Source organism: Salvelinus namaycush, chromosome 36 (assembly GCF_016432855.1).
Source record: "Salvelinus namaycush isolate Seneca chromosome 36, SaNama_1.0, whole genome shotgun sequence".
NCBI lineage: Eukaryota > Metazoa > Chordata > Actinopteri > Salmoniformes > Salmonidae > Salvelinus > Salvelinus namaycush.
In genome coordinates, this window is record NC_052342.1 from 23,077,383 (window position 1) to 23,100,083 (window position 22,701).

A 22,701-nucleotide genomic window follows, 5' to 3' on the forward strand; every position below is an offset into this window, starting at 1 on the left:
AAATTTGAAGGTTTTATTCATCACCTTGCCACCCTGGAAGTCACCCTCAGTTTTATCAGCAGCCTGTGCCAATGGAGGGCCCTCCGAGTGAGTTGGTAGGGGAGAGGTTTGGTATTCACCAATGGATTGCATCCCAATAAATATCTCCTCTCATGAAGTGTGCACTTCACTCCCAGTAATAGATTTAACGGTGGAAACGCTCACACCGGAACCAATGCTTTTAAATCCACGGCAAGTGTACACAAATAGAGAAGTGGGCTGCAACAAACACTATCTGCAACATTCTGAATGGATAACCAATGAATTTGACTGGCAAGAGGCTAGAGTAGTCAATACAAACATGTGCCCAGTTCTACACTTGGACTGAAATAGGACTTCAATTGCATAGTCCACACATCCTCCCCTTCTCCAAATCCATTGGAGGAGAAGGCCAGAGGAGAGGGACAAATCGTTTTCATTCAATGGTTTAAGTGACGATGGAGCAATTGATCTTTACCGGGTCTCAACTCCATTGAGGAGAGGACCAAGGTCCCTTCAGACCGCGTCCAATGACATGAAAAATGTAGACCGGGGAAGCAAAGTTTGAAAAGCTAGTCACAGTTTCAGACTCATCCCACGTGAATCGTAATTAAGGCAATGCCACTATATAAATATACAGTCCTGTTAGATGGGAGGAGACAGCTGTACTTTTCTACATGCAAGATTAAGAAGCTGGAGGTAAATAAAATATATTTTATTTTGTAAAACTTCACACACAACATTCATAGAACAATACCTCTTTAAAACATTTTTGAATTCACCATTTTCTAATGATCCTGACAAGAACTCTGCCCCAAAAGGATTGGACTGTCAATGAGCATCATCGTCCACGTTGGTGGTTTGTGGCAGTGTGGGTTCTAACAATCATGGCGTGGTTGGCAGGTTTGAATGCAGAACAGAAGAAGTCAGGGCTGAAGACAGGGAAGAGTCTTTCATTGGTTGGCACGTGGTTGTACGTGTAGAGGTGATGACCGAGATGAATGTCGTAGAATGACACGAGTCGCTTCCGCCCGTCGAAGTACACACCCACATGTGCCTGTAATGTGTAATGAAGCTCATGAATAAAAAGTTAAAGTAGATGAGGAAAATTGCCCCTCGGATATTTATTACATTTGACTTGATATTAAAGCCGTAGATATAAGCAAAACAACCACTTCAATAATGTAAAATATCTAAACTAATGACAAAGGCTAGCTCCAAAGACATGCATGAAGCCAACTAAAATTAGCTATTTCGCCAGGTCAAATATCCCAGTGAGATTTCACCCTCTATTGGCAATGAGATGTTTAAAGAAAAGTTGTATTTATTTAATATTAAAACACCCATCATAGAAAATGTACTAGACTAGAAAGCCCTTTGGGCCAAGTGTACCCTGTATCCATCTTCTACATACCTTTCTCATTTGTGTTACGATGGCCGTAGGGTTGGTGGCAGGGGTGGGCCAAAGCCTCCCCTCACGATGTACCAGGACCCAGAACCCCTTCTCAGGGGTGAGACTCACCCCTCGAGAAGTCATGGAGGACTCAGTTGCCACACCTATAAACCACACATCAGATCCATTTCCAACCCAGTCCTCCACCTCAACCTCCCAGTAGGCTCGATGGCTGCTGAACCCCTGGGTGGCGAGGACGCACGGCACCTGGGTGAAGCGCTGGGCCGACAGGGGGAACTTCCTAGCCATCTTGCTCCGGTCCACCCGAATCTCACAACCATGGGACCCCCTTCTGAACAGCAGCGATGGGTGGGCTGTGCTGGGGTCAGGAGTCACCTCAACTGAGAGGAGGAGAAGGGATAGGTAGAGGAAAACTACAATCCATTGTTGAATTCATTTTCCAAAGTTGAGCATATAGGGTTATTAACACACCAGGCACTAAATATAACACACAACATGGAGGCAGACTCAGGACTACACATTAGCTCACCCGTGAACTCTTTAACCAAGGCAATCTCTGAGGGATAAACAGAAGGTAACAACAATTTATTAGAAAACATACAATTGCAAACATTTAATTTTGCACATCTGGGCCCATACTCATGTTGTCAGACTAGGAATGCTGATCTAGAACCAGAGGGGTATCCTAATCAGGTTTGAGGAGTTGTGAGGTGGCTTAGGTCAGGTCAGAGTGCAACTCGGGATAACCAGTCAGGTAAATGTTTAAGGCAACAAACCCTTCAGAACCAACCTGCTCCCGGGCATGCCAACTACTCTGAATGTCAGAGTTGAGGACCAGTGAAGGAAGTCTGATTTCCCCCCCTTATTGCAAAGATATCATAGTCTCCTTCAATTGAAGAGTCAATAATTTATTAATCAAATCTTCATTAAAATACTTCACATTTAGTAATGACCGAATGCATTTTAAACTTCCGTACGACTTAATATAATTACATCAATAGGTGTGGAAAGTGGTCCCATGCCTTCAGAATAGCCTCAATTCATTGGAGCATGAAATCTACAAAGTCAAAACCATCCCATAGGGATGCTGACTCCAATGCTTCCCACAGTTCTCAAGTTGGCTGGATGTCCTTTGGGTGGTGGACTATTATTGATACACATTCCGGTGCGTGTAGCACCTACCATACCCTGTTCGAAGGCACTTAAATATTTTGTCTTGTCCATTCATTCTGAACGGCACACATACAAGCCATGTCTCAATTGTCATCTGCGCTGACTGAAGTGATTGTAACTAGTGCCATCAATAAGAGATCATTCTTTTCACTTGGTCAGTATGAAGGAATGAGCAGGTGTTCTTAATGTTTAGTATTCTGTGTATAATCTGACTTTGGCTGTGTTCACACAGACCTGAGCCAGCATTGCCGTTTGTAGTCAAGTAGCCCATCTTAGGTAGTTTGGCAATGTTTTGCATGAAATGCTCCACAAGGTTCCCCAGTAGATCTGTGGGGATGTTGACGCTGCATTGTCCTCTGATACCATCTAGAGGAGCAGGAGGGAGAGAGGGAAGATTCTAAAAGGAGAAAGAGCGAGATTAACTCCATTAATTCAAACAAATGCATCATACACGCATGTTGATCCACCTACAATGATGACTGAGTTGGATCCAAGACATGTGGGGACTCTACAACATATTAGATTGGTGTAAGCATTGGCTGGAAGAAGTTTCCACCATAGTTGCATCCATGACTGGGAGTGTAAGACAGGCGTATACGTCTGGAGAAGAGCACAATCGTGTTCGAGAAAACCTAAACCACGATTCCTCACGGGATAAATTGACTGAGCTACACAAAACATTTAGCTATTTATGATATAAAGGGATTTGCATATCAGTCAAACTCTCAAGTTAGCTGCAAAGTCAAACACGCCCAATAACTCACATTAAGAAGCTCAAAGGAGTCTGAGGAGCCAATCACCCGCTCCAGTGCAAAAACTCTGCTCATCAGAGCTGTGATGTCTTCTTCAAGCGCACGGTTCCAATGGGAAGCTGTCCTCACCAGCTCGTCCACTCTCCTCGAGGCCTCAGTGTTGTAGCGATCGTAAATCAGCCCCACCTTGCTGACCAGGGCTAGGCGGAACTCATTCACAAACTCGATTTGCCTCGCTGCTTTATTCTGCAAGTAAACGAAACAGAAGTGTGAGGATTCATGGAATTTGATACCTTCTGGAAGTTGCAGATAGAAATGCAATAAATAGCACAGACGCAATTTCCTGATAAATCTGACAGACATTTTGTTCTACATGATACATTTCTGAACGTTCTGCAGCATTCCACCCCCCTGCCGAAAAGGTCAAAGAGCGGTCTTCAAGGCATGGTAAATCAGAAGCACAATTTGTAACCCCCATGGGAAGTTGGAATTAATTACTTTTTAATTCTAAGGTGAAAGACTGCAAAATTACAATGGTGTAACATAGCCAATTCAAATGAAGTCACCTCACAGAGTAGGACTGAAGAGTTTAATTTCTCTGCCTCATTCCGAGTGGCCTTCAGCTTCTCCTTGACCACTGTCTGGTCTTTAGCCAGCTGAGCCTGAAGTTAAGACCATAGGTGTTAGCATTACTGCTGGAACAAAAACCTGCACAGGGTGCCCAATAATTATTTTTAATGCACCAAATGAAAGAAAACCCAATGAAAAGAACCAAAACCCAGGGTGGGGACAGCTACCCAAACTAGTCCAATAGGAAACAATGTTCTGTTCCAAATGTGTTATGGTGTGTCATACAGAATAGAGCTCAAGACCAGGGTTAAAGCAAAACACAACGGGAAACAAAAACAGACATTTATTGGACAAGTTCAGCTAGTCCCTCTCGGTTTGCCAGTTTGCTTCATTTGGTGCCTAATGAATACAACCCTGGATTGATGAACAATTGCTCCAAAACTCCTTACCTTCTGAGCCAAGAACTCTACCTGCATCGACACAACCTGGTGGGCCGGCGCCTGGTGAGCGTCACACGCCACACACAGCATGGTCTTGTCAGTGCGGCAGTAAAGCTCCAGGAGCCTGTTGTGGGTCGGACACATCCTTTCCTCCAGGTTAGCCAGGGGTCTGACTAGCTGGTGCCTGGAAAACCGGGCATTGTGGACCCTTGCATGCTCCAGGCAGTACGACGACAAACACACCAGGCAGGTCTTGACGGCCTTGGGCATCCTGTCTCCTATGCATACGTCACAGGAGACCTCTCCAGGAGCCACAGTCGGCTGGTCGACGGCCTCGTCCCCTCCACTTGCCCCCTTGAAGCTTTCCACAAGGCCTCTCAAGACTATGTTGACCTGGATGTTGGGGGTTGGTGTGAAGCTAGTCTTGCACAGAGCACAGATTGCAGGGTCTCCTCTAGTGTTCCAATAGGCCTCGAGACAAGGCTTGCAAAATGTGTGTCCACATGGGATTGTAGCTGGGTTGGTGAAAACACCTAGACAGATGGAGCACAGGAACTGGTCCTCTGACATGGACGATGCCATCTCTTCAAGCTGGGGACGAAGGGTTAGAAAACATTGCAATCTCTGAGTATCAAATTAATTAGTCTGTCTTTTCATAGTGGCACAGACACACCGTTGTACAAAGTGACTAGCCTGTAAAAAAAAGCATTTTTAAATATTAACATTATGGCCAAAACGGCCACATGTCACATTACTGAAATCTATACATTTGAGAACACCAAAATCATTTAATGTTTGAGCACAGAGTAAAAATAGATCCCTCAAATAATGTGGGTTGTGTACAAGCTTAGAAATGGCAATATGACAATGTGGAAAATCAAAAATAAATAGTCTACATTGGACACAAAAAGACTTGGCGAGTCCTAAAATCAGGCCTAAGTCACTCAGCTGAGCATATAACAAAAGCTTCAACACATGAATGGAAGTCTGCATGTGTAGCGTGCTGGAACATACACTCCAAAACCAGGCTAAAACCAGGCTAAACCATCAGATATGCCGAGGTTTTAGACTATAGGCCATACAAAGACAAGTCAAACCATTACAAAATGCTAACAGAAACCATTACTAGCGCTCAACTTGGGCAGGAGCTCACCGGAAAAGTAATAGCACCAAATGTTCTACTGCTCGTTCCTCTTATAGAAGATTATTTTTAAAGTATTGTGGATCTCCTGGACCTAAATGTAAACAGTTCCAGCACCCAAAATTAGTACAGGCATCTCTTTCAGTCCAACTCAAGCACTGATCATTAAATTGAAGACATGAATAATATAACATTTAATCCATTTTACCAGAGTCACTGACACAATAGAGCTGATGTGCACATGCACACACCCTCAAAACAGGAGAAAGCGAACACAAACAGGTTGGCAAGAATGTTATCTGGAGTTTATACATCAGCAAGGCATTGGCCATCTAGTGGCTTTTAAGCCACCGGTCGGCCATATTGGTACTCTAGTAGGAGCAGTACTTCAATTAAATGTTACGGACCAAATAATTTTTTACAAGTATTTTGTGTGTTGTAGTAGGGACAGTAACAGCCGTCTCAAAATGTACTTTTTTTTTTTTTTTACATGTGTTAATTTGTTTAGCTCACATAATGGAAAGTTCTCTTCAAGGCATCTAATAGAATAAACATGACAACTAATTCATTTAGTTTTAATATTTTACAGTGGTGAGTGAATACCAACATGGAGGTGTGGTGGCTTAAACACAGCACCCCCTGTTAGTCATCTAGTGTATATACACTATCGTTCAAAGGTTTATGGTTACCTAGAAATATCCTTGTTTTGAAAGGAAAGCATATTTTTGGTACATTAAAAAAATAAATTGATCAGAAATACCATGTAGACACTGTTATTGTTGTAAATGACTATTGTAGCTGGAAACACTGATTTCTCGCATTGAATAACCTTCATTTCTCAGAACAAGAATAGACTGACAAGTTTCAGAATTAAGTTTTGTTTCTGGCCATTTTGAGCCTGTAAACAAACCCACAAATGCTGATGCTCCAGATACCCAAGTCTAAAGAAGGACAGTTTTATTGATTCTTTAATGAGCACAAGTTTTCAGCTGTGCTAACAGTTGCAAAAGGGTTTTCTACGGATCAATTAGCCTTTTAAAATTATGAACTTGGATTAGCTAACAACGTGCCCTTGGAGCACAGGAGTGATGGTTGCTGATAATGGGCCTCTAGATTTCCGTAATGTTTTATTTAAAGCCATTTCCAGCTACAATAGTCATTTACAACTTTAGCAATGTCTACACTATTTCTGATCAATTTGATGTGATTTTATTGGACAAAAATATCCTTTCTTTAAAAAAACATTTGTATTATTCTGCTACATTCCTTTCACATTCCCACAAACTTCAAAGTGTTTCCTTTCAAATGGTACCAATAATATGCATATCATTGCTACAGGCAGTTAAGATTTGGGTATGTCATTTTAAGTGAAAAGCGAAAGGACCTAATTCTTAAGAGGTTAAAAACAAGAACATTTCTAAGTGACCCCTAACTTTTGAATGGTAGTGTATATAAAATCAATGGTTGGCAATGAAATATAACTTTAAACAATTGTTGCAATAAATGGTTAAACTGTTCCACAAATAAGTGTAAACTACCTTGTAGCACAAACTGTAGGCTATGCGTGCAAGTGCTACAACACAGATTGACAAGAGTGAATCATACTGCTCTCATAACCAAGTGTGAATTTACCACACACTTGAACAGCCCTCCAATTGATTATTACCAGTAGGAAACTTGTCTTTCATCCTGATCTCCCACATGCTTTCACCAAAAAAGGAAATTACCTTGATTACTGCATTTTCAGTAGTTAAATGCAGCAACAAAATCATGAAACCAATATATTTTTAAGACTATCTTGTTCACAAGCATGATAGCTGTACTTCATGTTCTACGCAACTTCTTGGCCATTAGCCAATCGGTGTTTCTCAACGAACACGAAGCATGTGAATGCATTAAACTGGTATGTGAGACATCACAAATGGTAAATTCCCACCTCACACTAAGTTCCAAACACAACATTTGACTAAAAGGGCTTATGAATTCCACATGGGGATGGTACAGCATGGTTCACATTTGACAAACTTTTCTGTTAATCTTGTCAAAATTATTCCTTTGAAACTCACCTTTCTGTGTATGCAGCGCAACAATCAAACGGAAACAATTCTGTTCTTCTGGGGAAGAAGTGATCTAATGAGTTTCCTTAATTGGTTTCAGGTGGCATTTTGTACTGGTAAGCTCCTCCCTCTTTCATGAAGCAACAAATCAGTGGAAGTGCCATTATGATTCCCATACCCACATCTGTGCTCAACAACCATTGGTTTAGCCCTGCAGTACACAGATTGAAACATTGTAATGCTTTTGGTACTTTCAAGACAACTGGGAACTCAGTTAAAAACTAGGTCAAAATCATGTGATCTGTGATCTTCAGGTCAGAAAGTCGGAGCTTTAGAAAGAGGCCAGGGTTCCCAACTTGTAATTCCAAGTTTGTTGACCATTCAAAACTATTTTTCCCAGTTGGAGATTTTTCCCCGTTTATTTCAGAGTTGTCTTGAACGCACTTAAGTCCGAAGTTGGAGATTTCCGAGTTCCCAATTCCCAGTTGTTTAGATCGCGTTATTAGTCCCTGTTCAGAGATAAAGCTACACTGGTGAGGCATACAACCACAGGTAAGGACTTTGATTCATTATTACAAATTGACTGAATTGTTTTTCTAACTACCCAGAGTCCGATGAACATGTTCTATGCAAACATCAAAGCAGTGACCCGCTCCTGCAGGTTCATGCTCTACAACATCCGCAGAGTACAACCATACCTCACAGAGGAAGCGGCGCAGGTCGTAATCCAGGCACTTGTCCTGTCCCGTCTGGACTACTGCAACTTGCTGTTGGCTGGGCTCCCCGCTTGTGCCATCAAACCCCTGCAACTTATCCAGAACGCTGCAGCCCGCTTGATTTTCAACCTTCCCAAGTTCTCTCATGTCACTCCGCTCCTCAGCACACTCGACTGGCTTCCAGTCTAAGCTTGCCTCCACTACAAGACCATGGTGCTTACCTACGGTGCAGCAAGAGGAACTGCTCCTCTCTACCTTCAGGCCATGCTCAAACCCTATACCCCAACCCGAGCACTCCGTTCTGCCACCTCAGGTCTCTTGGCCCTCCCATCCCTACGGGAGGGCAGCTCTCGCTTAGCCCAGTCCAAGCTCTTCTTTGTCCTGGCACCGCAATGGTGGTCCTGAATCTAGGACAACAAAGTCCCTGCCCATCTTTCATAAACATCTGAAACCCTCTCTCTTCAACAGTATCTTAAATGATGCTCCTCACCTCGATGCTATTGAGAAAAAAATTACTTTCTATGCCTGTGATATGTAGTTGTCCCATCTAGGTATATAAATAAAATGAATGCACTAACTATGTTGCTCTGGATAAGAGCGTCTGCCAAATGACGAAAATGTAAATGAACAAAAACCTACTCATCAGAATTCTTCAAATGAAATAAGATCAATGTGTCATAAATTATCCAAAGTCATAATGACAGCTAGATATTTAAATTTGAGTTAGGTCTGAAGATGACTGGCTTAGCTGTACAATGCTACAAATAATACATACTGTACTGATAGGTTCTAAATGAGGTTCTAAATGAGCCTACTAAAACTCACAGACAATTAGCAAAACTTAAACCAAGTTTATTCACCCATTGAGTCAATACAGCTGCATCAGACAAAGACATGGTTCCACCACTGGTGATATACACTGCTCAAAAAAATAAAGGGAACACTTAAACAACACAATGTAACTCCAAGTCAATCACACTTCTGTGAAATCAAACTGTCCACTTAGGAAGCAACACTGATTGACAATAAATGTCACATGCTGTTGTGCAAATGGAATAGACAAAAGGTGGAAATTATAGGCAATTAGCAAGACACCCCCAAAAAAGGAGTGATTCTGCAGGTGGTGACCACAGACCACTTCTCAGTTCCTATGCTTCCTGGCTGATGTTTTGGTCACTTTTGAATGCTGGCGGTGCTCTCACTCTAGTGGTAGCATGAGACGGAGTCTACAACCCACACAAGTGGCTCAGGTAGTGCAGTTCATCCAGGATGGCACATCAATGCGAGCTGTGGCAAAAAGGTTTGCTGTGTCTGTCAGCGTAGTGTCCAGAGCATGGAGGCGCTACCAGGAGACAGGCCAGTACATCAGGAGACGTGGAGGAGGCCGTAGGAGGGCAACAACCCAGCAGCAGGACCGCTACCTCCGCCTTTGTGCAAGGAGGTGCACTGCCAGAGCCCTGCAAAATGACCTCCAGCAGGCCACAAATGTGCATGTGTCAGCATATGGTCTCACAAGGGGTCTGAGGATCTCATCTCGGTACCTACTGGCAGTCAGGCTAACTCTGGCGAGCACATGGAGGGCTGTGCGGCCCCACAAAGAAATGCCACCCCACACCATGACTGACCCATCGCCAAACCGGTCATGCTGGAGGATGTTGCAGGCAGCAGAACGTTCTCCACGGCGTCTCCAGACTCTGTCACGTCTGTCACATGTGCTCAGTGTGAACCTGCTTTCATCTGTGAAGAGCACAGGGCGCCAGTGGCGAATTTGCCAATCTTGGTGTTCTCTGGCAAATGCCAAACGTCTTGCACGGTGTTGGGCTGTAAGCACAACCCCCACCTGTGGACGTCGGGCCCTCATACCACCCTCATGGAGTCTGTTTCTGACCGTTTGAGCAGACACATGCACATTTGTGGCCTGCTGGAGGTCATTTTGCAGGGCTCTGGCAGTGCACCTCCTTGCACAAAGGCGGAGGTAGCGGTCCTGCTGCTGGGTTGTTGCCCTCCTACGGCCTCCTCCACGTCTCCTGATGTACTGGCCTGTCTCCTGGTAGCGCCTCCATGCTCTGGACACTACGCTGACAGACACAGCAAACCTTTTTGCCACAGCTCGCATTGATGTGCCATCCTGGATGAACTGCACTACCTGAGCCACTTGTGTGGGTTGTAGACTCCGTCTCATGCTACCACTAGAGTGAGAGCACCGCCAGCATTCAAAAGTGACCAAAACATCAGCCAGGAAGCATAGGAACTGAGAAGTGGTCTGTGGTCACCACCTGCAGAATCACACCTTTTTGGGGGGTGTCTTGCTAATTGCCTATAATTTCCACCTTTTGTCTATTCCATTTGCACAACAGCATGTGAAATTTATTGTCAATCAGTGTTGCTTCCTAAGTGGACAGTTTGATTTCACAGAAGTGTGATTGACTTGGAGTTACATTGTGTTGTTTAAGTGTTCCCTTTATTTTTTTGAGCAGTGTATATACAGTGCCTTGCAAAAGTATTCATCCCCTTTGGCATTTTTCCTATTTTGTTGCATTACAACCTGTAATTTAAATGGATTTTTATTTGGATTTAATGTAATGGACATACAAAATTGTTTAAATTGGTATAGTGAAATGTAAAAAATGTGCTTTAAAAAAAAAATTAAAATAAAAAAAACCCGGAAAAGTGTTGCTTGCATGTGCATTTACGCCCTCTGCTAAATAAATAAGATCTGGTGCAACCAGTTACCTTCAGAAGTCACATAATTTGTTAGATTACACACAGGTGGACTTTATTTAAGTGCCACATGATTTGTCACATGATCTCAGCATATATACACATGTTCTGAAAGGCCGCAGAGTCTGCAACACCACTGATCAAGCAGTACCATGAAGACCAAGGAGCTCTCCAAACAGGTCAGGGCAAAGTTGTGGAGAAGTACACATCAGGCTTGGGTTCTAAAAAATATCAGAAACTTTGAACATCCCACGGAGCAGCATTAAATTAAAAACATTTAATAGAAAGAATATGGCCCACACAACATAGCTGCCTAAGGAAGGCTGCCCACAAAAACTCACAGACCAGGCAAGGAGGGCATTAATCAGAGAGGCAACAAAGAGACAAAAGATAACCCTAAAGGACCTGCAAAGCTCGACAGCGGAGATTGGAGTATCTGTCCATAGGACCACTTTAAGCCATACACGCCACAGAGCTGGGCTTTACAGAAGAGTGGCTAGAAAAAAGCCATTGCTTGAATAAAAAAATAAGCAAACATGTTTGGTGTTCGCCAAAAGGCATGTGGGAGTCACCCCAAACATATGGAAGAAGGTACTCTGGTCAGATGAGACAAATTTAGCTTTTTGGCCATCAAGAAAAACACTATTTCTGGCACACACCCAACACCTCCCCGAGAACACCATCACCACAGTGAAGCACGGTGGTGGCAGCATCATGCTGTGGTGATGTTTTTTATCGGCAGGGACTGGGAAACTGGTCAGAATTGAAGGAATGATGGATGGTGCAAAATACAGAGAAATTCTTGAGGTGAACCTTTTTTCAGTCTTCCAGAGATTTGAGACTGGGTTGGAGGTACACCTTCCAGCAGGACAATGACCCTAAGCATACTGCTAAAGCAACACTCGAATGGTTTAAGGGGAAACATTTAAATGTCTTGGAATGGCCTAGTCAAAGCCCAGGCCTCAATCCAATTAAGAATCTGTGGTATGACTTAAAGATTGCTGTACACCTGGGGAACCCATCCAACTTGACGGAGCTGAATTAGTTTCACCTTGAAGAATGGGCAAAATTCCCAGTGGCTAGATGTGTCAAGCTTATAGAGACATACCCCAAGAGACTTGCAGCTGTAAAAAAGTTCTATTTTTTTGTCTTATTTCTTTGTTTCACAAGAGAAAATATTTTGAATCTTCAAAGTGGTAGGCATGTTGTGTAAATCAAATGATACAAACCCCCAAAAAATAAATTTCAATTCCAGGTTGTAAGGAAACAAAATAGGAAAAATGCCAAGGGGGTGAATACTTTTACAAACCACTGTAAATATGCCAAATACAGGTGGAATCTTCTCTCTAACCATTACATTTTTGTTGCTAGGCAGGAAATTAAGTGACGTGAGCAATAAACTGTTCCTTCCCTCTTAACGTGACCTCGACCCCCTTCCTCACTAATCCACAGCTCTCCAACCTTATCATTTCCTGCCACATGTGAAAGTCTTCCCTGCCCTCAGTACATTCCAAGCTTAATTGCATCCACCACATACATTAAACATTCCCCTCTTTCCCTCAGTGACAGTAGTAGATTTCACAAGTCAAGAAATTAGAACCCAACAGTCCTTCCTCTTGGACAATAACTTCCTACTCTTAAGTTGGAAATTACTTATAAATGAACAAACAATGATAAAACATGAACAAAAAATAAAACATGATTAACATTCACAGTGAGGTTTACAAACTCAGACTTACGGCCTCTGTTCTATAGTCACATCAAGCACACTCTTATTTCCATTTCTCATAGAACACTGATAACAAAGTGTCTGCTGGAGCTGTCGACTTCTTCCATTTCAACTTCCCCCTTCTGCTCCTAAGAGAGTGATAGCACAAGACATGAAACGAAACGAGAAACAAAACTTAACAGTATTAACAATGTGGTAAGCTCTGCATAAGTATATATATGCATGAAAACCCAAAGTCTGATAACATGACAAGTCCCACTCTCTCTTCGCCTGACTATGCCTCCAGGATACTTTTCTGCTGGATTCCACAAAAATGAAGGCCCTAGAGAAACTCCTCATGCTTTCACCCAGTCTTCCCCTTTCCGGCCACAGGCTCCTAGAGGTGTTCCCAAGCCATGCCATTTTCACTTTGTTCCTCATCTCCTCCATTGCCACCTGATAGGCAAGTGTGTATCCCTAATCAAAGCTACATCCTCTTGAGATAACTCAGCACTGTATATGCTTTCACATCAATGCCTTCAGAATGTTGTCCAGTGTACAATTACCCCCACATTTATCCTTTTATATGATTCATTAACCAATAAAGCAACTAACCCAACTATGGCGGTTAAAGTAGCTCCCAGACCCAACCCATCTGCATGTTGTAGGAGTAAATGAGACACATAGATAACACATAAATGTATAGGACAGCTGAACATTAAAAACAGACCACACGAAGAGAAGGCGACACATAGGCGCCCAGGACAACTGGACACACTAATGATAAGAGGAGACACATAGTCTGCTGATCCTAATAAGGGCACACATACCAGAGAACATACTGAGACACTGAGCTAAATACAGGGCCAAGACGTAGGCCTATAGGATAGATAGACATATTATTTTTAGGACAAGCAAGGGTCTGGCCACTATTATAATCTAACTGAAAGCAGATATGGGCGTTAGTAGGCGTGAACAAGCAGGAAGCCTGAACTAAAAAGATAATGGTGGCAGAGAAATTAGGGGAATAATGTTTATTTGCATATGGGTTGGACCCATATGCTATATGTGTATAAATACAGGAGCCGGGGCTCTGGGAAGCGGTGTGTGTTCCGCGGACCATTCCAGGCTTGCTATAATCTGTATTTAAAGCCTATTTGATTTCACAAGTTCTTATAAGTGTTATATTTGAACCGATTTTCCACGACAATGTCTATAGTGGAAGTAGTCTTCAAGCTCGCCCGTTATGCAACTAGATCTCACTTCACGTGAGAACTATGAACCCACCAAGGAGAGACATGATGATCTTTACCGCTACAGGTGCTGTAAGTAGTACAGTGTGTGGCTCAGACCAACGCTGTCCCAGTACCCCCGCCTGGTGTATCTTGATGTACACTCAATCTCCAGAATTCAGGCCGTGCCCTCGGTTATCTCCTGCGCCTCATGTGCCGCTTCCACCTGGGAATATACACACTGCAACGCATGGGTCATTTCCTAACAACAGACTCTCCCCTTATGGCCAGATCACTAATTTGTGACATGTGAATAACAGCCCCCGGTACTCCGATCGGTCTCCCACTTACCAGCTACCAAGCCATGTGACATGAGTCCTCATATACTGATATCCCAACAATGCTACTGAAGTAACCCCTGCTACTACTGACACCGACGCATACCTCAACATGATGCATACCTCAAAATACCTAATTTGCACCGTAGTCCAGTTTCATGCTGTTACTATATCCTCCTTCAATTACTGCCCATACAGCAACTGCCGTGAAAATAACTACTGCATGGAATCTGTCAAGTAAGTGTTCGCTGGCTGTTATAAATGGGGAAAATATTAACTTATTATGGGCAGGTTGTCCCACCTGGCCAACTTCCGGTGAAATTTCTGAACGAGAAATTCAAACTACAGTATTATAAATATTTAACTTTCATAAAATCACAATACATCAAAATATAGCTTAACTTCATGTTAATCCAGCCGCCGTGTCAGATTTCAAAAAGGCTTTACGGCGAAAGCAACCCATGCAATTATCTGAGGACAGCACCCCGCATACAAACACATGAAAACATATTTCAACCAGGCAGGTGCGACACGAAAGTCAGAAATAGCGATATAAAAAATGCCTTACCTTTGATCTTCTTCTGTTGGCACTCAAAATGGTCCCAGTTACATCACAAATAATAATTTTGTTCGATAATGTCCTTCTTTATATCCATAAAAACTCAGTTTAGTTGGCGCGCTTCAGTCAATAATCCACCCAGTTTCCCTCCATCAAAATGCATACAAAATGAATCCCAAATGTTACTAATAAACTTTTCCAAACAAGTCAAACAACGTTTATAATCAAACCTTAGGTACCCTAATACGTAAATAAACGATAAAATTTAAGACAGAGAATCGTTATTGTCTTTACCGGAGAAAAATACCAAAGAACGCGCTCTCTTCCACGCGCTTGGAAATACTACAGCCAAAATGGGAGCCACCTAGAAAAACAACCATTTCTGGTTCATTTTTCCAAAAACCAGCCTGAAACTCTTTCTAAAGACTGTTGACAGCTAGTGGAAGCCCTAGGAACTGCAATCTGGGAGGACTTGGCCTTATAATTAAAGTGATAGCCATTTAAAATAGAGGTAGGCTGAATTGTTTGGGGGGGGGGGGGGGTGGTTTGTCCTCAGGGTTTCGCCTGCCATATCAGTTCTGTTATACTCACAGACATTTTTTACAGTTGTAGAAACTTTAGAGTGTTTTCTATCCAAATCTACCATATGCATATCCTAGCTTCTGGGCCTGAGTAACAGGCAGTCTACTTTGGGCACGCTTTTCATCCGGACGTCAAAATACTGCCCCCTACCCAAGAGAGGTTAATGATGTAGGAAGTATATCCAACCTAACAAAGCTTTGAGTCAAAGGTTTCTTGAAAGTTGACAATGGTGTCTGAAATGACATCACTCTCTGCTACTCTCACCATGATCTGGGTATGTGTAACGTTAAATTTAACTTCAAAATAGTCCCTATATTGTGCACAGTTAGCTGTCCTCCCTCTTCTACGAGCTATCTCCTGTAACAATATACATAGAGTGGTATCATCCCCAGAGACTATCACCCAACCTTAATTTATGAGCCCCCAAATGTCTCCACCCCAGTCACATTCCATCCCACCGCCCTACGTAAACATTCTGTCTCAAACACCTCGCCTCCTGCTACAGATACATTTGCACATACATCATTCCATCTAACCCATAACACAATAGTCACTACTCCTAATGCACTTCTACAGTTATAAACATACTAAAACATTCTCAAATCAATTAGTCAATATACATCAGTCCCCCCTCTGGAACAATGACCACTTATGTTCTATGACATCTAAAAACATTGACTTATACAGGAAAGAGAGAAAATACAAGTTTAATAATTTCCCACCACCCTTGATGCTACTATGACTGGGGACACAACCGTCCATCAGTTCCGTTCTAGGCCCATGTGATGCTAGTCTCCATGCCCGTCTCCTCAATTTTCATCATTGGGTGTTAAAACTTCTTAAGGCTAGGGGGCACTATTTTCACATCCGGATGAAAAGTGTGCCCAAAGTAAACTGCCTGCTACTCAGGATATGCATATAATTTGTAGATTTGGATAGAAAACACTCTAAAGTTTAAAAAAATGTTAAAATTATGTCTGAGTATAACAGAATGTATTTAGCAGATGAAACCCCGAAGACCTACCATTCAGTTTTTTTTTTTTGAGGTCACTCTCTTTTCAATGGCTTTTCTATGTGGATCTAGATTTCTAAGGCACTTGCTTGCAGTTCTTATCCCTTCCACTAGATGTCAAGTGAGTATTTCTGTTTTTGAATTTGGCGCGCTGCTATTTCACTGGGTGTTGTCAAATCAATCCCGTTAAGCGAAGGGATCACTAAGAAGTTAACGCAAGACACAGACTATGAGCCTTGTATGCAATTAATTGTACCGTATCATCCAGCAATCTATATGTATTGATGCGATTCAACATAAAAATTCTGATGACATGGTAAAACCCCAAATCTTCATGGATGAACCAAGCTATCATCCAGTGAGTTCTCTAACAACCTCCCTCTGGGAGGACACTTAAAGAACAGGTTTCTAGAGCCTCCCTTGGCCCAACAAATTTGAGCAGTGCACCCACCCCTCACAGTTTGAGAGCAACTCTCTCTCGCTGTATCCGAATCATAAATAAAACATGTCATAAATTATCCAACCCAATTTTAGAATGACAGTCCTTAGTGCTTTACTTTGAGTCTATCACTCAAATTCGAGCTTCTCAACTTAGCACACATCATGGTTAGAATGTACATTTACATTCTAACCCCCACCCGGCACTTCCTCCTTCCCAACGGTACATATGTAACTCTTGCCTGTCACATTTGAACGGACCTTGATAATATCTCGAATTCAATATCCAAATAAATAAATCTGTTTTTTTCCACGTACACGAGTCTATCACCTGAACCCCTACCACCATTCTGTCTGGTCCATTTCTCCCACCAGTAGACCAGGATCATGAGAGAAGTTTGAACGTTCTCTCTGTCTGTGCACTCCACATGTGCGGTCTCAGGACTCATGGCGCACTCCTGCCACCCATTCCCAGGTTAATGGCTCGGACTCAGATAGGAGTGTCACTGTCGCGCTGAACGCCTTTGTCGCTCTTTCTGCAGCCGGTTAGGGAGGGTTTTGATGTTCACACACACTGTTCGTGGTCAAATTACTCCTACCATGCATTAAGACACTATCTGACGTCACCTTCCATGATAACCTCAAGAGAGGACAGATCAGAACAACAGTTTAGTTCATTTCATTTCTGATTCAGGAAATCCAGACATACATTGACTATGACAAATTACATTCCCGATTTTCTTAACATTATGTCTACGACAAATGTCAAAGAGCATAACAACATACTGTTGAAACCATTTTCAAAATTAGTTAACACCCTTATTTTACTGGCAACCTCTCAAAAGAGTTACCAGATCAGCAAGTTGGCACCCTAACTCATCGGGGAATCACAACAATCCAGTAGACCCAATCTGGTGAAATTTTAATCGAAACAAAGACAAAAATGTAATCAGCAATACACATCACATTCAATTTCATGAACTCAGCAATATACTTATCACAATCCATTTTGAGTAACTGTCAACCCTTAACAGTTTTCCTTCTATATGCAGACTGAACAAAATACATTTGTGTATTTACCCAGAAGACCAGGGCCCCAGGGAACTGGTAATTTCCCCTTTGAACACGATTCACATCGTGATTCGTGATTCACATCGTGATTCGTGATTCAAACACTGCATGTTAAATAAAAAATCAACACATTTGAATAACCAATCAACTTAGAACTACAACTCTTGATAACTCCATAAAAAATTATGGTAAAATAGAATAGAGACTGGTGTTTCTCATTCATTTTATAATTTCTAGTGAGATTGATCAGGCCTCACCAGAAAGTCAAGATACAGGGCATTCGACACCATTAAATATTTCCTTTCCCTTTTCTTTCCCCGTCCTTCAGAAACTGTAATATTCATATGTGTAAACATACTGAATTGTAATTGGATGCATTTTACCACCATATCATACTGCGTTATGATTGGTTAAGACCGCCCAGGTGGTGAGGTCATCGTCGGTTGGTCATGGTATGAGACACGTGAACATGCCAGTTATAGCTAGCTAATAAAGAGCCACGTTTAGAAATATCCTGTCGTACTGCATTTTATTATTTTGTACAAAGCGTGCAAAACAAGACATGGTGTCAGAGTAAAATGACTAAAAGATGGATTTTGCTGGAGTTCCTTCACCTCGAATGGACTGGGAGTCTACAAACTTACCCGATGCATGGCAAGTTCAAACAGCATCTGGAGCTAATGTTCACAGGTTCTTTGAAGGAAAGAGGAGAAGAAGAAAAGTGTAGCTACCTGCTCCTCTGGATCGGTGGAAAAGGGAGAGATATTTACAACGCATGGACACTTATCGAGGCTGAAGCAAAGGTACTGAAAACATACTATGATCGTTTTGAAGCATATGTTGTTCCGAAGACCAATACGATTTTTGCTTGGTACAAATTCCATGAGAAAGTACAGGGAGCTAGCAAATCGTTTGAACATTTTGTGACTGAGCTGCGTCTGCTTGTGAAAGACTGATTATGCAAACAAGGATGAGATGGTCAGGGACCGTATTGTATTTGGAATACACTCACCACGAGTGAGAAACTTTTGAATGCTGGGTCTGAGCTAACGCTGGACAAAGCTTTCGACATAGCCAGATCTCACGAGCTAACACGGGTTCAGATGAAAACTATTTCGGGAGGGAGCATGAATGCATCACATGAACAAGCAGTGCACGAAGTCAGGCAAATATGGAACACTGTTTGGGTCTTTGCGTGTCAAAAAGATACACGTCAAATAACACTTTGACACATCAAATAACACATTTTACGCTTCAAATAACAATATGTAAACTATATGCAAATGTTGACCAATCACTATATGAAAAACTTCTCATTCATCATCACCAACAAACGACTGAGTCATGTCGAACCTTGAAAACATGAGACCGCTTTTTAAGTTTTGCCAGCCAAGTGCAACCACCTTTACCATCACCCGAGGGAGGATTGGGTGGTTCAAAGGTAGGATTAATTCTGGTAGGTTAGGTAATACCTGGCAAAAGTCAACATTAACCGGCACAACTACCTAGTAACGTTAGCTTGCTAATGATTGCAACAGCTACCGTGGGGTGTGCGAGTATGGGCGGCGTCGATTATGCTGAGTGTCATTATTGTAATTTTTATAACGTTCTCACATGTCAGATTTCAATCGTTCAGGAGACGGAATAATGCTGGAGTCCAAAGGCAGCAAACCGGGAGAAGAATGTTGATAACTATGGGGGTTTGCCTGATCGCTGACCCTACCATCCGGCAGCTGAACAGGATAGGTACATCTTCCCTATATCCATGTAGTAAATGAATTGTAAGTAAATGAATTGAATTGTAAGTAAGCTAGGTGTGAATCTATCTTGTGAACATAGACTTATTGTAGTTATTTTACTGATTTAAAGATCATGGACTATTTCCCTGTTTTATATTAGGATACTTTTTATTAGATTTAAATCATGTTTCCATATCTCAGTATCTTTAGAGTATCCTGTGAGGCAGATCAAAGTGACCTATGGTCAGGAGGAGAGCAGCTTCTTGAAGGTTTTGGGGGAAGCATTCCCCCAGATGAATCCAAATGTAGAGGCCTTTAAGACAGACAGGAGGCTCATTCCCCTACAAAAAAAGGATTGTTGTCAAGACAATGGAGGACAGAGATGGTGTGGTTGAATTGGTGGCTCAACAATTTGTCCAAGGGAGCATGCAGGTGGCCTTGGAGCAGTAAGTCAACTCTGTCATAAATCTGTGAAGTACTTGTCATTACCTCCTTTAACATAAGTATTTTTAATCACTATATTGTCCTTAACACTTATTTTAAATATACATACTGTCTCTAAACCATAACAGGTTCAAATATCGTCTCAACTCTCTTGGGCTGCTCGAAGCATTGGGGAACCACCCGGACAGCTTCCGGGCACTTTTTGTGGACTCCATAAAGCCTCCCACTGCCAGGGACCTGTTTAAAGTAACCTATTCCAAACCTGGCGGCAACCGGCGGTGTTTGTAGAATGACACCATCTGCCACTGGTTCAGCTGGCTGGCTGAGGTGCAAGGTAAAATAGTAAATTGTTCAAGTTTATCAGTAACTGCATATTATTCAATTTTGGGATTTAAAATTGTATTTTAAATGTTTTACTGTGTACATTTACATTTACATTTAAGTCATTTAGCAGACGCTCTTATCCAGAGCGACTTACAAATTGGAAAGTTCATACATATTCATCCTGGTCCCCCCGTGGGAATTGAACCCTGGTCCCCCCGTGGGAATTGAACCCACAACCCTGGCGTTGCAAGCGCCATGCTCTACCAACTGAGCCACACTGTACTCCTCAGATGGAGAATGTCCTCCTCTAACAGTGGCGATGGTGTTGGAGTTTGCTACTGGGGCAACGGTGGTGCCACCCCTTGGGTTTGAGGACACCCCGACCATCGAATTCCTCCACACAGCGCAAGGGCGTCTCGCTGGGCAGCAGAAGAAAAACACGTGTGCTGTGATACTAAGGCTCCCTCTTCATAGCACCTACTTCATAGCCTTTAGGGAATTCATGACCACCACATTGCATAAAAACATTTTTACGATACATAATTGTATCTAGTAGCACTAAATTACAGTAGCAATTCAGTGTTTGAAAATGTAACTGCACATCAACATTTATCTACATTTAACTACTTTATCTACGTATTGTTTGTACAGTGCATTCGGAAAGTATTCAATTTCGTGGTATCCAATTGGTAGTAGTTACAGTCTTGTCTCATCGCTGCAACTCCCATACGGACTCGGGAGAGGCAAAGAGCGAGAGCCACGCGTCCTCCGAAACACAACCCAACCTAGCCGCACTGCTTCTTGACACAATGCACATCCAACCCGGAAGCCAGCCGCAGCAAGGTGTCGGAGGAAACACCGTACACCAGCGTGCACTGCGCCACAGGAGGTGCTAGTGCGTGACGTCAGCACGAGTTCAAAGTATCAGCAGATTCACCTGGAGCCTTACCATAGTGGCAACCCTGAAGAGCACACGCTAGTGGACCCTGTGAAGAACCTGGAGGACAGGATGTGCAAGAAGCACGAGAGGCTCCGGGACATATTCTGTCAGAACGACCAGACGTGTCTGTGCCAGATCTGTGCTGAGGCGGACCACAAAAATCACTTCATTTTAACTGTTGAAAAAGAGTCTGAACTGAAGATGGTACGTTTTCTCCACAAGATCCACAGCACAAAATCAAAAATTATATAAAAAAAAAAAAACTGTACATAGCAGACGAAAATGAATCAGCAAATAAGGGGCATGAATACGGTTAGAAAATTCCAGTAACTTTACCCCAAAATGCATAGGTTATCCGGATATCCAAGTTGCAGAACTCCCGGATTTCCTCCTGATTCCAGGAGTCATCCAATCAGGATTTCTAGAAAACCTGTGAATTGGGGAGGATATCTGGAAAACCTGGGAATTTGTCAACCATTGATTAGTAACAATTTTGTTTACGGTTGTTTCCCCAGGCCCAGGTCAAGCACACTGAGGCAAATGTTCAGCAGATGCTCCAGGACAGAGAGAAGAAGGTGAAGGAGATCAAACAATCAGTGGAGCTCAGCAGAGTGAGTTCTCACATAAGCATCCTGACTTGTATCGTTCTCATCTATGTGGGCTCCACTTTAATATACTCATATCTTGCTGATACATTATTCATGAGGTTTCATTTCTTGCCCCTATATAATCAAAGTATATTCACCTAATTGTTCTTTAACTTATTTTTGATCTGTTATTTTTGTTGTATTTTTCTTACCAGACGAGTGATAATAAAAAGTTAGTGGACAGTACCCAGATATCCAGTGCTTTAATAAAGTCAATTTACAAGATCCATACTGAGCTCTATGATGTGATTGAGGAGAAGCAGAAAGCAGCAGAGACACAGGCTGAAGGGCTCGCCAAAGAGCTGGAGGAGGAAATCACTGATCTACAGAAGAGAAGCGGTGCTTTGGAGCAGCTGTCACACACCGAGGACCACGTCTACCTCATACAGGTACAAAACCAAAAGCCACTTTGTTCTAAGCATCGTTTTGGATATGTATATCCCACCGGTCTTAGAAGTTGTTTGTGAGTCTGTGAAAATATATGTTTTTACAATATGTATTGTACACATCAAGCATATCATGAAAAAAAACATAATTTTTTCCACAAGGCAAGAGCTGGATCAACATCCTTGTACACAAAGACCTGTATCTGGGCTTGGTGGAAAGGGGAATATATGCGATATAGGATTATCTCATGAAGGAAGTGAGAGAGTTATCAGCTGAAA

The 22,701-nt window shown here is 42.4% G+C and overlaps 1 protein-coding gene across 1 annotated transcript in view; it reads right to left on the reverse strand.

Annotated features, from left to right (window-relative positions):
• Nucleotides 1-718: 718 nt before the first annotated feature.
• LOC120030567 (E3 ubiquitin-protein ligase TRIM17-like) overlaps nucleotides 719-22,701 on the reverse strand; it is a 49,410-nt gene continuing 27,427 nt past the window's right edge. The window contains exons 5-11 of the mRNA XM_038975985.1: nucleotides 4,377-4,958; nucleotides 3,924-4,019; nucleotides 3,370-3,603; nucleotides 2,840-3,002; nucleotides 1,962-1,988; nucleotides 1,433-1,812; nucleotides 719-1,075 (exon numbers count right to left, since the gene is read on the reverse strand). Coding sequence (XP_038831913.1) covers nucleotides 860-1,075; nucleotides 1,433-1,812; nucleotides 1,962-1,988; nucleotides 2,840-3,002; nucleotides 3,370-3,603; nucleotides 3,924-4,019; nucleotides 4,377-4,949 — 1,689 coding nt within the window. The 5' untranslated portion in view covers nucleotides 4,950-4,958 and the 3' untranslated portion in view covers nucleotides 719-859. The remainder of the gene's footprint in view (nucleotides 1,076-1,432; nucleotides 1,813-1,961; nucleotides 1,989-2,839; nucleotides 3,003-3,369; nucleotides 3,604-3,923; nucleotides 4,020-4,376; nucleotides 4,959-22,701) is intronic.